Here is a 15,775-nt window from a genome sequence, read left to right on the forward strand (position 1 = left end):
CCTTCTTGTTATAATTAGGGGAATGACGAGCAGAGCCCCCTTCAGCGTGCTAAAGGTAAATATAACTTCCTTCTTGTTTTAATCAGGGGTATGCAGAGCCCCCTTCAGCGTGCTAAAGGTAAATATAACTTCCTTCTTGTTATAATCAGGGGAATGACTAGCAGAGCCCCCTTCAGCGTGCTAAAGGTAAATATAACTTCCTTCTTGTTATAATCAGGGGAATGACTAGCAGAGCCCCCTTCAGCGTGCTAAAGGTAAATATAACTTCCTTCTTGTTATAATTAGGGGAATGCAGAGCCCCCTTCAGCGTGCTAAAGGTAAATATAACTTCCTTCTTGTTATAATCAGGGGAATGACGAGCAGAGCCCCCTTCAGCATGCTAAAGGTAAATATAACTTCCTTCTTGTTTTAATCAGGGGAATGCAGAGCCCTCTTCACCGTGCTAAAGGTAAATATAACTTCCTTCTTGTTATAATCAGGGGAATGATGAGCAGAGCCCCCTTCAGCGTGCTAAAGGTAAATATAACTTCCTTCTTGTTATAATCAGGGGAATGACGAGCCCCCTTCAGCATGCTAAAGGTAAATATAACTTCCTTCTTGTTATAATCAGGGGAATGACGAGCAGAGCCCCCTTCAGCATGCTAAAGGTAAATATAACTTCCTTCTTGTTTTAATCAGGGGAATGCAGAGCCCTCTTCACCGTGCTAAAGGTAAATATAACTTCTTTCTTAGCCTGTTCCACACTAAAAAATGTTGTGTCTGATCCTCCAAGAAAAAAAAATTCTGAAGAGCGCTGGATATAGCAACTTGAATCTCATACCCGCTTCTTGATATCCCCTGATTACACAGATACACAAACTGTACACCAGGTAAAAGATAAGCATCATTTCCCACAGACACATTGTCTTCAATATATAATACTTTTCCTTTCAGCCACTATGTTGTCAGGAGCAACTCTTTCTGCTGGCGTGACTGCTTTCTCATGGCCAGGCTTGGAGTATACACACAAAATGTGTCCTCTCAGTTAAACTCTGCTGTGGAATAGCAGTCCAGTTGTTTATTTTTACCATCATAAAATTAATGCAATCTATTTATTCCTTCCAGCATTTCTGGTACAACAAAAAAATCTTTTTTTTTAAATGGTTGATCTTTTAACTACTACTTTTAGAAGCAGCTCTTCTTGAGATGCCTTGTTCAGTCTTTCCTTCATATTCTTCCAGTCTCTCACTTATTTTAAATACCTGTCGGTGCATTTATTTTTCCTCTAAATTACTGGAAGCCACTTCCTGTACTAAAGCTGAAACTTACTGCTTTTTGCTGAACAGCTGCAAAGTTCTTCCTAGCCAGGGTTGTTTATTCTTTTCTGGTTAGGTTGGATTATGCTATATGTTATTTACTTTTTCCCAAATTTCTTCTTTGCTGGCACCCAGACAATGTAATTAGTAATTGACTTTTACCCACATTGTTAACTTTTACTAGCTGTTTTTTAAACCACTTTCAGCTGTCACAGTGGGAGGGCTCTGATCAAACTGATGCTCACTGTGCGGCCACACAAAGTCCAAAGAAACAAATCCTTATCCAAAGTAGTACTTAATACCTGTGATATACTGTCATCTGGGAATTGATAAATTCTTAGTTGTGCATGGCCAGATACATCTGTCTCTATTGCATCACAACCATATGTTATGGTGTACTTTTCTACTTAAAGGAAGCCTGGGTTGGTAGATTAATTCCATCTATGGCCTCATTAAGGATCCAACCTGCCATATTCTCTTTCTGTTTGAAAATGTCACCCTGATATTTAATTATATGTACTTGGCAGTTAAAAAAAAAACCCTAACATGTTGTTAAATCTCTCTAATACTCTGTGCTTAACATCCTGCACCACAAGTCCCACAGCCAGTATGGACCTCCTAGCAGCATCCATGGAGATCACAGCCAGATCAGCTACTACATTTTTATTTATAAGCATCTTGTGCCCTGTTAAATCAAGATGACATCCAGGGGTCTATAGGGGGAAGCACCAGATGTTAAGGATGCAATCTCAAAGCATCTGGAAAGGCTTGAAGCACAAGAATGGTCAATAGTCTCAGTTCCTCCATGCCCATGATGTCCAGCTCTTGTGCCTGACACTTCCTTAGAGACCCACTTAAAATTCTTCCTCATAAGGTTCAGCATCTCTCTAAAGAGAGCATCTTCTTATAATGGAGGCTAAAGTGGTTTTCTCATTGCTGAGGGTTGAAACTCAGGGGTGAAGATACCTGCATCAAATACACCAAATTCTCCTCAACCAGTTCAGAATCGATGGACATTGGGGAGAGGATTCCCTCTTTCCCTGCTGTGGGAGCCACTCCTAACAAGGAAGGCTGGGCCGCTAGACTGTTAACTCTGTGGCAAGTTATTACACATTCCTTAGAAAACTTGTGACAGTCACAGGTAGCAGAAGCTGGTACAGATTTATGCAAGACAGGGGTCTGACTCTCTCCATTAAACAAGGCAGACAGAATCTCTTCATCATAGGAAAGGGTTTGACCAGAAATGACCAGAAAAGCAGACAACCAGCAGTGGGGTCCTTCTGTAGCTTCTCTCATTAGAACACTTGATCTCAGTTGGATAAGCTTCCATTCAGAATCAGCAAGGTCTGAGGAAGCCTGAGAAAGAAGGCCTAAAGCAAACCTGGTCATATGGGTCTGGTAATTAATAGCCCAAAAGGCCAATGTGGCAGCAGTATATACCTTCTTGTCCAGCAACTCCATAGCTCTACTGTCCTTGTCTGAAGTAGTTTGGTAAAGGGCAAAAACTAAGAGGGTTTGTCTGAAAAGGCAGACACTAAAGAAGAATCAGCAGAAAGACATTTGTAGAGGAACTTGCACTCCCTCAGGCACCTTGTGAAATCTGTCAGGTTTATTAGGGGCTGGAGGTTGAGAATCTGGGGCCACAGTAGCTGCTGAAAAGGTATCTAAAAGGACAGCCAAGACAGAAGGGACAGCAGAAGGCTTAGCAGACTCCCTCTGCAGGAGCTCATAATACCTTTTCTGAAAGTCAGAAAACCTGGGAACAACCCCATTTAAAAATTTCCATCATATGAGAAATAGTATCCCAAAAGCAGAGTTTTTCTAAGGTAGAGTCTGGGCTAACAGAGTCAACCTCCTCAGGGTCATAATCCAAGGGAGAAGGCATTTGAGAGGAATATGCCAAAGGCTCTTCTCCAGAATCCAATTCCTCTTCAGAGATGTCCTGCTCTCTGGGCCTCTAAAGTGGGGTAGAGGACCAACATGGGAGCAGGTACAGAAAGTCTTTAGGAAAGCTTTAGGGCCATCAGTGCATTAAATAACCCCTGGGTAAAATCCTGCCATTCATGGTGGAGATCCTTAGGAGTAGGGGAAACCTGCTTGGCTTTCTGTTATTCATTTGAGGGACATCTGCCCTAAAAACTCTTGCCTACATTCAACTAAGGTAGTAGGAATCTCCACCTGAACAAGCATCTGCGGAATCTCTCTTGCTCCCTCTGAAATAATCAGCCAAGGTTCCTTCTCAACATCCAGAGTGGATGTCTGCAGAGCCTCCGAGGGTGTGAGAAGTCGGATCCATGCTGGCCTCTGGTATGATTATGGCAGAGGAATCAGATGCAACAGCCAGACAGAAACGTTCAGGGGAGGGCAGCAGCTGAATCAGACCAGACACTTTGGCCTTTTTCTTGGCAAGTGGCTGCCCTCCAGGACAGGAAGATTCCACCAAAGCACCCTGTGCCAGCAATTTAAGACAGAGGTTCTCTGGGTAAATGGACAAGTACGGCAGATAACTACATACGGTCTTAGGGACAAATGCTTGGCAGATACAACACTTTGTATGGACATGAGAAGCACCCAAACAAAAGAGACACCGCTTGCGATGATCCTTATTGGAAGTCTGCCTCCCACACTGACATTTTCCCTTTCTGGATGGCATGTAAACTCAAACTAAAAAAGAAAAAATAAATAAAACTCCAACAGGTCTCTTATCTGAAAGACAGCTTGGTAACCAGCACAGGAGCAGCGTTCAGACCGATGATCAATAATGGAGTTCGAACAAGCAGCAAAGACGTTCTGAGGTATGTATGTCCATATGTCATCTTTAAGCCCTATGCCTTGAGCAAGGAGCATATGCGTGATGTAGGACATCTATAAAATCCTAAGGCTTTATATACTGTGGATCCCTTTAGTAAAGGATACAGCAACAGTGACATGGAAGGACATCCAAGGTGAAAGTGTATGACTCAAGGCCATGGATTGTCAACAGCCAGGATCTTTCAAGCTGAACAAACCTCCGTGTACAGGGATTCACCAGCTTTGTCATGTCCTGAAAGCTTAAACCCTTCTACCACACAATTTTTTTTTTAAACTTCCTTAGTTCGTGGTAAGGAGGCCTGAATGCACACAGATGGCCCACTGGTTCTCTATTTCAGGCAAAGAGAGCTAACCCTGGGGGAGACGTATGATATTTAGATATTTAGATATCTCAGGCCTAATTTTATTCCACTTAATTTTTCTGTTTTTACAAGTTCCTCAAGTAAAATAAGATTTGCGAGAAGTCTTAACACACTGACTCTGCCAACTCATCGCTGAATCTTTCATTCAGGAGTCAATATAGTATTCTACTAAATTATAATAATGACTGTAAATTAGTCTTGAGAGAAAACTTCTTTACCCACATAAGATTTTGGTGAAGCAGATGTAACTAACCAAACTTTGTTGATTTCCTGAGTCTTTCACTTAGTAAAAACTAAATGAAAACTCTAGCCAAGCTAGAACTTCCAATGAGTGACCTCCCAAACCTCCTGTGACAGAGGCACCTGGGATATATGCAGATGACCCTTATGAACATCAGATGTTTCAGCTATATGGCGATTCTGATTGCCCATGACTTTTACGTCGTTTTAATGGACAATTTCAGGCCAATAAAGCTAAACCTCACTAGCTATGGATATGCATATTTCGGCCTTGTTATGACCTCATCAGCATAGCACAATCAGAGTGTTTGACTAAGCATAAGAAACACAGGGTTGTTATACCCAGCTGATGTCCATTATCATTAGGGTGCCTCTGTCACAGGAGGTTTGGGAGGTTACTCATTGGAAGTTCTAGCTTGGCTGGAGTTTTCATTTAGTTTTTACTGATTGGTTTTTCAGTGTGACCTTCTCACTCTGTTTTAATAGAGTCTTTCACTTAGGAAAACAGACCAACAAGAAAAACATAAGCATATATAAAAATCCAAACTGCATGGGGAGGGGGCTAATACTTCAGTTGGAAAAAAATATGACCACCGAAAAGAGAGAGAAACTACTTACAAAATGTCAACAATGAAATGTGGTAACTGCTGAAGCCAGTACCTGCTACCTCCTATTTTTGCAGCCCACCATCGAGACCAGATCAGTGTAAGAAAGCCTCAATGATAACAGGATAAGATTTGCACACGGCTGCTATTTTGTGAAAACTTACTGTATATCAAGTTCTTTGTGTGGTAAGCAAGTTCATATGCAAGTATTTACTCCACAGTTCACCTTCCTCCTCAGAGATTCTATACACTGAAGGGCAAAACTGCAACTTACCCTTTCTTGCTGCCAATAAAAAATTCTGGTGAGATATTTCTTGGTGTAGATGTACTTCCCATAGATGGTACATTATTTCTTTCTGGAGAATGCAGAAAGCTGAAAGAGAGAAATGCATTACAAACAGCAGTAAAACAAATGACGGATTTAGTATGCTAAATATCAATGGGCTGCATTTCACTCACTAAAGTTATATTTACTTTATAACAACCTTTTATCATACAATACGATACTCAGATAAAAGCCAGCAGCATTTCATAGTACACCAATCGCACAAGAAAATGGTCAGGAAGACTTCTCTTCACATTTCCACTAATTTCTGACCTGATAATATGCGTAGCTCTGAAAGGGATTTCATTGACTTGACACACTTACATTGTTTTTGTGCAGTTTCACAGAGCCCATTAAATTTCTTACATTCCCAGTCTCACAGCACAATGTACAAACTAGATTCTCCCTGTAAGAATGCATACAAGACTACCATGTTATAAACTGGTGCTGCTACACTTTAGGACCTAGGACAGGTGCATGGCAGACAGCCATATGAAAAAGGGGGAGGGAGCGTGACTAAAGAATCCATTGCAGGGAAGCAGGACAAACTGCTCAGCCTTTCTACATTCAAAACCTCCACACCACTAGCTCAATAACTTCGAGAACCTCAGGGCAAAAAAATGACAGTCTGTTAGCCACTTTGGTCGTGGTGTGTTCCGCTATTAGAAAACCTTCTCTAAAATGAAGCCAAAGAAGACAGACAGCTTATCTATCTTCTAGCACTCCTGGAGACAGATCTGCATAAACATACAAAACTCACTGTAAACAACCTCCCCACATCACAAAATTCAGCAAAAAAACTTGCAAAGGGAATGTTATTTAGCCTTAAAGGCTTTCTGTCAACACTTACATAAACAGCACAGTTGTCAGCATCAAATTCTGGTTTCAAACAAATGCACGCCAACTGTGATTACTTTATAAGAAATCTACCCAATGCATGCACTCAACCTTTTCTGGAGTGGGCATCTTCTGAATAAACAAATACTGGTCATCCAGCCCTAATAACCAAGCACTAAATGCACAATACTTAGAAGAAAAGGATTCATCAGCTCGTGGGTAACTTACCAGGCTACTGATCTGTGAGGCGCTTAAGCCTAGCCTTATATTTCCATGATAGTTTTTAGCCCTTATAATTTGCTTATAAATAACCCAGATGCAGGCACAAGGATATGTTGAGACATTTACCTGTTGCCTCATCCATGAGGGACATGGGTGCTAAACCAGGGGGGAATTTGCAGTGTCCCATCCATTCCTCCAAATTACATTTGAACAGAGTAACAGAAGTACTTTGTGTTATGTGGAGTGAAAGAGAGTTCCACTGAAGCTGCACTCTGATACATTCCTAGCCCTCCAACATGTTTTACATTGCAAAACCTCCATCATGTTCTATTATATGCCTGCAGTGTACTTGTCTGCCAATTCTGGACAGAGACTCCAAACTGCTAGACTGACAATATTACACACACAACTGGCTTTGAACCCTGCTGAAGCAAAACCTAAATAAGCACACGTGGACATCCTGTTTATATCAGGAACATGCAGACATCCTAAAGTGTAGGATTAATACGGGGCAGGGGTGAAATCAATCAAATCTAGCCAGGATGGGGAGGATGCAGTACTCTGGAACATAGGCCAGATATTAGGCCTTCTAAAACAGAAGTTTTTAGTAGTTATTATTAGTACAGCAGTGATCTACATGAACATTTACACACAGCTAGAAAAAAATCACTGCATGTGGACAAATGTCCCTGATACTACAAATTCAGGGAAAACTTTGGCAGATGGAAAGGCAACTTGGAGTCAACTTTGATACTACTATTGATAAACAATTTGTCCTAGGACATATAAGAAAATTGTGATGAGCCAAATAAGGTTCACTGCACAGCACAGCAACGTGATCTCTAGAGTGCAAAGCTGCCTTAAAACACACCTTACAAGACCAAGCCTACACCCTTCAAACTATATACAAGTCAATCACAAACTGTGTGCAAACCCAAAGGTACAAAGCTTTTCTTAGTGTCCTAAAACGCAATCCCTTTCAAAAATTAGACTACTAAGCCAGACACAATCAAAGGCCAAGAAAACAAATAATAAACGGATGAGTCGGAAGCACTTTGTAAGTAAGCATTATATAGTACCAGGATGCCTGAACTGATGGCAGCTGAGGTGGATGATAAAGATCCCATAACACGAGTATAAGAAAGCATTTCTGAAAACAGGCCACAAACCCAAGTATGGAACTTGTCCAGTGACCAATGTTAGTAGCAAAGACAGAAATCTAAAAACAGTGTGTAGGATTAATTGGTGAGGGGAGGGTAGAAATTGTTGAAGACAAGCAAAGGACAGTGATAAATGGCATGTTAAATTTTTCTCTCTTTTTTTTTTGTTCAGCAGGTGAGTGGACAGGCTCAAATGTACAATTTTTAGGCAGCACCCAGGCAGTAAAAGTAAAAACAAATATACTGAACAGTGACTTGCAATATAAAATGCAACACCACTATATGCATTTTATATCATTTATAAGAAATAAAAGAGCTAGACACAACCAAATGTAGGAGTTTGGTAGGATATTGCAAACAGAAAAGTCCAAGATTAATATGGTTACTGAAAGCAAAAGAAAATTCAAGGAGACAAGAACAGGGAGAAATAAGAGGAAGCCAGGAATAGAAGGATAAAGACTGTCAAGGCTAGAATGAAGTGAAACATCACTAATAGACATAATGGGAAGAGTGTTTTCTGATACTTAGCTGTAAGAAAATGGTTTGGATGGAAATAAAATAATTAAAAGAAAGAAGCGAATTCAAGAAAGCAGGCAGAGAATATAAACAAATTCTCTATCAGTTCACAAAGTAGGAGGAGAGGAGAGCACTAGTATGGCAAGGCAGATGGAGGTAAACAAAAAAGTGATGAATAGGTTTATAAAGGAACGTAGAAGAAATTTATGGCCATAAAAAAAAACAGCAAGGACTAGACAGACCAGCCCCACTGGAATTAAAAAGCTAGCTGTGGTACGGATAAGACCCTCTGATAGGCACATTCAACAGATCCTTAACTACAGAATTGAAACATCAGGTGTCCCCACAGTGGTTCCAGGGTAACAAGACATGGGCCAAAAGCATCCTCAGGAACTTGATGTCCCCCAAGTCTGAGGGGAAGTCTAACCCATTCCCAGGGGAAAACCTACTCCAGAATATGAAAAATGGATTTGGGCCAAATGACTGTGTTACATGAAGATGAAACAAAAGCTATGTACTTACTATAACGATAGACCCAAGTTGTCTTCTTTTTGTCTGGTTCAACATGTGGTTTATCGGATCCAGCCAGATCAGAGCTTAGAACTTTACACCAAAGCATGAATCAGAGAACTGACTCCTTCCTTACCCACAATTCCCCACTCCTGCCTGAATTACCTCAGATTGAGTTTGCGGACCATAAAAGCTTAGATAAAACGTGTGTGGTTATATGGTTTATATGTTTATTTATATATACACATGCACACACACACAAAATAGAATAAGGAGAAAACAGAAGAAACACTATACAGTGCAACATATACAAAGGGTCAGACAGGCTCCAAAGGATAGTGGGAAGATCCCTAGAAGTAAAATGACAATTTGGTAGGGGGAAGAGGAGTTGAATCAGATGAAGAGATGATACAGAAAAAGAAGTTATGTCTTACCATAACATTCCATCTGTATTGTTGATCCTCGTTCAGTCATTACGCATGGGTATTGGTTCCGACCTCGGAACCGAGCCAGCCATTTTCCAAGCTCACGTCAGGTTCAAACTCTCGAGCTAAACTCTTACCCACAATCCCCCTCTCCCTGTTACCTCAGATTGAGTTTAAAAGTCAAAGCAGGTAGAGGCTACCTCTGGTCAATTACCTAAGAGAACCGGATGGTGAGATCCACTAGAAACCACAGGAGGGGGAAGGAGGGATGACTGAACGAGGATCAACAATACAGATGGAATGTTATGGTAAAACATAACTTCTTTACCTGACATTGTTAATCCTCGTTCATTCCTTACACATGGGACAGAGTCCCCAGCTACCTCTATTCCTGGGAGGCTCTCATGGAAGGACATTCCTGAGCACCACAGAACCGAAAGATGCTCTTCCCCTGGAGGCCAAGTCCAATTTGTAATGATTGATGAAGGTAAGAGGCGTAGCCCAAGTTGCAGCTGCACAGATGTCATATGTAAGGAAGCTCTGGCATGGAAGGCAGCAAAATTTGCCACCGACCTTGTTGAATGAGCTTTCATGGTAGTAGGCAACGAGATATTACGTTGTGTATAAATAAAGGTGATGCAGTCCTTCAACCATCTAGCTAATGTGACCTTAGCAACAGCACATCCTAATCTAGGTCCAGAAAAGGCCAAAAATAACTGGTCAGATTTACGAAAGGGCCTAGTCCTGTTTAAGTAAAAATGGATTTGCCTGCGGATATCTAGGGTATGTAGGCAATACTCTCCTCTGTTTGAATGACTGGGAAAGAAAACTGGCAATTCAATGGCTTGATGAATGGACATTTCAGAGATCACTTTAGGCAGAAATGATGGATTAGTTCTCAGAGACGCTCTATCTTTATGAAAAATCAAGTATGGACTCTTGATACATAAAGCTTGAAGCTCAGAAATACATCTGGCAGAAGTAATGGCGACCAAAAATAAGTTTGCCATGACAAATACTTGAGGTCGCAAGAAGAGGCTTGTTCGAAAGGTGCCATTGTCAGAGCTTGTAGAATTAATGATAAATCCCATGGTTGAATAGGTTCTCTAAAAGGTGGTGTCAGATGATTCACACCTTTTATGAAGGTCTTACATAATTTGTGGGACAAAAGAGAGGGATCCTGGACACCTTCATGAAAATTACAAATTGCAGCCAAATGAACTCTAATGGTAGAGGCCGACAGACCCGATTGGAAAAGGTTGGCCAGATATAGTCTAGTATTATTGACACTGGTGCTGAGAAGGGATCTACTTGTTTATCTTTCAGCCAACAGGTAAATCTTTTCCACTTGCTCAGATAAGTAATTCTAGTGGAAGACTTATGAGATGCAATGAGAATATCACGTACTGGTAAAGAAAGATCATTCTGTCCGGCAATCAAGGGAACTGGAGTAGCCAAGCCGTGAGCTTCAGGCTGTTCAAGTTGGGATGAATCAGGTTCTGTGGATGTGAGATCAACTCTGGGGTTGATTGGAGAATACATGGTCGATCTAGTAGGTGAGGCCAAAGGAAGAGGAACCAAATCTGTCAAGTCCAATATGGTGCTATGAGGATCACCTTGCTCTTCAACCGATGGGCTTTCTTCAGAAACTGGGGAATAAGGGCAAAGGGTGGAAATGCGTAAAGAAGACCCAAGGGCCAATCGTAGACTAGAGCGTCCCTGGGTGACTGTCCCAGAGGGGGGATCAGGGTGAAGTAGCTGCTGCATTTGCTGTTGGTCAGGGATGCAAAGAGGCCCCATAGATGGAAGATCTCCACCGCTATCAAGGGATTCAAGGACCACTCGTGAGATTGAAGAATGCACCTGCTGAGTCTTTTCTGCTATCACGTTGGAACTCCCGGGAATGTGCGTTGCTAGAAGAAAATGGTTGGTAGCCATCGCCCATTGCCATACCCTCATGGCCTCTCAAAAAAGGGGGTGAGATTCGGTTACACCTTGCTTGTTGATGTACCAGACCACCGCCATATTGTCTGGTTGAATCGCAATTGTCCCAGACGGCAGCAGGGGATGGAATGCTTGCAATGCCAGAAGCACCTCCCTCAGCACTAGAACATTTATATGCAGATGGGCCTCCAGTTCGGAACAAGTGCTTTGGACTGTCTGTCCCTGACATAGCCCCCCCCCCATCCAATCAGGGAGGCATCCGTTGTCACTGTGGCCTTGGGTTGCTGGGGGGAGAAGGGGCGAGACCATTGTGACAGATTGTGTGTCATTCACCAATTTAAATCCTGTTTGCATTTGTGGATTACACGAATCATGGCTGAAAGAGGATGCTGAAAAGGATACCACTGGGTGAGCAGTAGCCACTGTAGAAGCCTCATGTGAAACCTGGCCAGGGGAACAATGGTGATGGAGGCTGCCATGGAACCCAACAGCTGTAGAACCAAGTGAGCCATGGATTTCTCTCTTGAAAGTATTGGAATCCGTTGCTGCTTTATCCTTAAAATTCTGTGCTCTGGAATAGCAGCTCTGCAGTTCTTTGTGTTCAGGATAACCCCTAGGAATTCTGTCGACTGAGATGAGGTGAGATTGGATTTTTGCCAGTTTATGGTTATGCCTAGCCTTTGAGCAGCGAGGAGAGAGTATGCCAGGGCTTCTTCCAGTACATGTCTGGTGGGGGCGGAAATGAGCCAGTCGTCTAGGTATGGAAACACCTGGAATCCTTGAAGTCGCAAGTGAGCTGTGACAACTGCCATGCACTTTGTGAACACTCTGGGGGCTGTAGAGAGTCCGAAGGGGAGTACTCTGAACTGCTAGTGACTGGGTCCCACACAGATGCGCAGAAATCTTCTTGATGGCCTGTCCACTTTTATGTGGTAGTACGCATCGTGAAGATCTATCGAGCACATCCAATCATCTTTTTCCAAAAGCGGGAGGATAGACTGTATTGTGACCATCCGGAATTTTTGTACTCTCACAAACTTGTTCAATACACTGAGATCCAAAATTGGTCTCCAGTCACCAGTTTTCTTTGGCACCAAAAATAGTCTTGAGTAGAATCCGGATCCTATCTGGTCTGGAGGGACTATTTGGATGACTCTCTTTCTTAGCAGCTTTTCTATCTCTAGTGCTGCTTCTTCCCTTTGACTGGGTAGAATGTCGGGAAGGTTTTTTGAAAGGGCAGAACAAAGATCGAAGAGGATATGATAACCTCTGGTTATAATCCTTTGTACCCACGAATCGGTGGTGATGGTTAAACAGGCAGAAGGGTACAAGGAGAAACATTCCCCAACCACCTCCAGAGGAAAGGAGTTGGGCCGCTCTTCAGGAGTGCTGGTAGGATTGACCAGGGAAGGAATCCCTGGAACCCTGGTTACACAGACCCCCTCTGCCCCGAAAGGAGCTTCTTCCCTGTGAGTTTTCCCCTCTGCCTCTTGGGGAAAACTCGGCCTGTGTGTCACGGAAAGGACCCTGAGATTTCTTGAACCATATCTTCCCACTCTTTTGGTTTCGGGAGAATGCTCATTGAGGGGAAGAATAACTGACATCTACGGCAGAAAGGGTCTTACCGTCCTTTTCACATCTGGCCAGTGTGCTTTTAACTTTGGGCCCAAACAACGAGGAGGCCTAAATGGGAGCGTTAAGAAAGGAAGCCTTAAAAGGTTCCGTGAAATTTCACAAGCGCATCCAGGCATGTCGTCTCAAGACTACAGCTGAACCTGCTGGTCTAGCTGCTCCTTGTGATGCGTGAGATATCAATCGCATAGAGGAGTTAGACATTGATTCAATGGTGGCCAGCTGAGAGGCTACTTTGTCACGGACCTCATCAGACACGGCACCAGCCAAGGTTTCAGCGAGCTCAGAAATCAGATCCCTTTGAAGCCTGGTAAAGTGTGCCATATAATTCAAGGACCTGATAGTAAAGGTCGCTGAAGCAAAGATGCACTTCCCTATCCTGTCCAGGGCCCAGGTCTCTGTTAGGCAGATGGACAGTCTAGCTTTTTTCTTCTGACAGATCCTTTTTTGTTGCGGCCGCCACCACCAAAGCATCCACAGGAACACCTTTGGATCAATGGGGATCCGAAGCAGAAGGGGACAAAATCTTATCTGGCCTCCGGGGAATAACTTCAATGGTATCCGGAGCCTTCCAAGCATGCTGCACGATAAGCCTGACAAGCTCATCGGCAGATGGAGTAACCCAAGAGGTAGGGGGGCCAGGCACGATTGGCCTGCAGGAACACAGATTCCTCAGAGGTCGGATTAGAGGAATGCCAGTCACCTCTCTGTTTCAGGATTTCGAGGATATCGCCAAAGGATACCTCAGAGGGTGACAGGGGGGATCTTTCCCCCTCATCAAAATATGTGTCTTCAGTGAGGGACTCCTCTGTGGAGTCCATGTGCTTCCTCTTACACGAACTTTTCCGGTGGACCTCCTCAGTGGCAGAAGCTGGAGAAGACAGCGGAAAAGGGGATTCCTGTGGGAATATGTCCTGAGGCCTTTGCACCCGGTGTCTGCTAGGTGCGACTTGCGAAACCAGTGTACCAGAGGAGGGCGGAGGTATAGAAAACCCAGTATCGACAGCAGCAGCAGCGAAAGCCTTCTCCATCAGTTGGAAGGCTGGTCCACCTGAAGAGGGGTGAATGTCTAGGACAGGGGTCACCCCTTCCCTAAGTGGCTCAGCCTGCTGACCCGGAGTCCCTGGATGGCTGTGGAGCAGTAAACTATGCGTGTCACAACTGACATCCTGGGTCATAGCAAAACTTTCCTGCCATGAAGGCAACCGCAGTTCCTTAGTGAGATCCATAAAGGGGACCGTAGAAGGGGGAGACGGTGCTATATCCACGGACTTCAAAGGCAATGAAGGAGGAGAATAAGAAGGGGTCTTTGGAGACAGGTGATCACCTCCCAATGAAGGATAGTTCCTGAGGGGTGGGATACCTCTGGCCAAGAGCACCTGATCCACAAGATGCAACACATTGTGTTCGGAAAGGCTTCTAGGGGACCTCACAGAGACTGAGGGAGAGACAGGCCTGTCCACAGAAGAGGCAAACTCGGTGCCCATCTCACCAGTCCGCACCGAGGACAATGGTGCCAAGAGGGACTGGACTACGGGTGTCTGCACAGAAATCATCATCGGTGCCGAGGTAATGGCCGGATCAGTGCCAAAGTGGTTGTCGGTACCTAAGCTGGAACAGACAAAACTGGAGTCAACAATAAAGGCGTCTGTTCAGAGGATGATGTCGGAACTGACGTGGTCAAGGTCTGCGCCAACTGAACGGTCGGTGCTGATACAGTGGTAATAGTCTGAACCGAGGAGCCCCTCGGTGCCGATATAGTGAAGGCTGCAGGAGAAGACGGAGCCGAGATCACTAATGGAGCCCCGAAGGCCTCGGTGCCGAAGTTCCAGGCACTGAAAGCACTGGGGCTGACTGAGTGAGCTCCGAAGCCAAAACTTTAGCCTTTTTAGGTTTTGGTTGGCGGGAGTCCCCAGCTGGGGACGAAGGCAAAGATTTAGCCTTGGTAGGAACATCCAAGATTTTCTTATGGGCTCTAGGAGGGGTTGAGGCCTCCAACACAGAAATAGCCTCTGAAAAGGGAGATTTAAGAAGTCCCTTCAGCAACAGCTTATTTTTCCTTTCCCACAAAGTTCTATTTGAGAAATTCTCACATATTGTACAGGGCGGGTCCACAGACAAGTGGATGCCCCCAAACAATAAATGCACAAAGAATATACATTGTAAGTAGGAAGTTTGTGTCCACAATCAGAACACCACTTAAACCCCGGACTACCTTTCTTATCTGCCATGACAGCAAATAAAATAATAGAAAAGGGTACCAGCAATGGTACAAAAAAATACCCGAAGGTATGAGAAAAAAGGGAAGGATTACCAACGATGGTAGAGAGAATACCTTGCGGTAAAAAGGTAGAGAAAAGAGCAGAAAGACCTGAAGAAAATATGTACGCTAGATGCGATAGGGTAAGAGACAATAAAATAGAAACTTTTCTGACAAAAAAGTAATTTTAAAAATTATTAAACAACAATAACTGTACTTGGCTCAAGAGAAGAAGCTTGACACAACCGAATGGCAATGCGGCAAACGAAATCTGAGGTAACAGGGAGAGGGGGATTGTGAATAAGAGTTTAGCTCGAGAGTTTGAAGCTGACGCGAACTTGGAAAATGGCCAGCTCGGTTCAAAGGTCAGAACAGATACCCATGCGTAAGGAATGAATGAGGATTAACAATATCAGATCTATCGTTATGGTAAGTATATCATTTTCATATCAGAAATAAAGAAGTTATGTACCTACCATAACGTTCCATGTTAGTTGTCTTCATCTCGCCTTCCTTCTTGCTGGTTGTGATCGGAGCCGATCCTCGGCTCCGACTCGGCCATCTTCAATAGCTCGAGAGCTGTTTACTGGCTCGGGGATACCCCTTATCCCATGATGCCTAGCGATAGCTA

At 43.6% G+C, this 15,775-nt stretch overlaps 1 protein-coding gene across 3 annotated transcripts in view; it reads right to left on the minus strand.

Moving 5' to 3' along the window:
* Positions 1 to 15,775, minus strand: part of PKMYT1 (protein kinase, membrane associated tyrosine/threonine 1) — a 901,925-nt gene that overhangs the window by 141,465 nt on the left and 744,685 nt on the right. For all 3 annotated transcript variants that reach the window (XM_044086665.1, XM_044086666.1, XM_044086664.1), the window contains exon 7: positions 5,588 to 5,686. In XM_044086665.1, coding sequence (XP_043942600.1) covers positions 5,588 to 5,686 — 99 coding nt within the window. The remainder of the gene's footprint in view (positions 1 to 5,587; positions 5,687 to 15,775) is intronic.

The sequence above is a fragment of the Protopterus annectens genome, chromosome 10.part0 (assembly GCF_019279795.1).
Source record: "Protopterus annectens isolate FY-2018-M chromosome 10.part0, PAN1.0, whole genome shotgun sequence".
In the NCBI taxonomy this organism is placed as follows: domain Eukaryota; kingdom Metazoa; phylum Chordata; order Ceratodontiformes; family Protopteridae; genus Protopterus; species Protopterus annectens.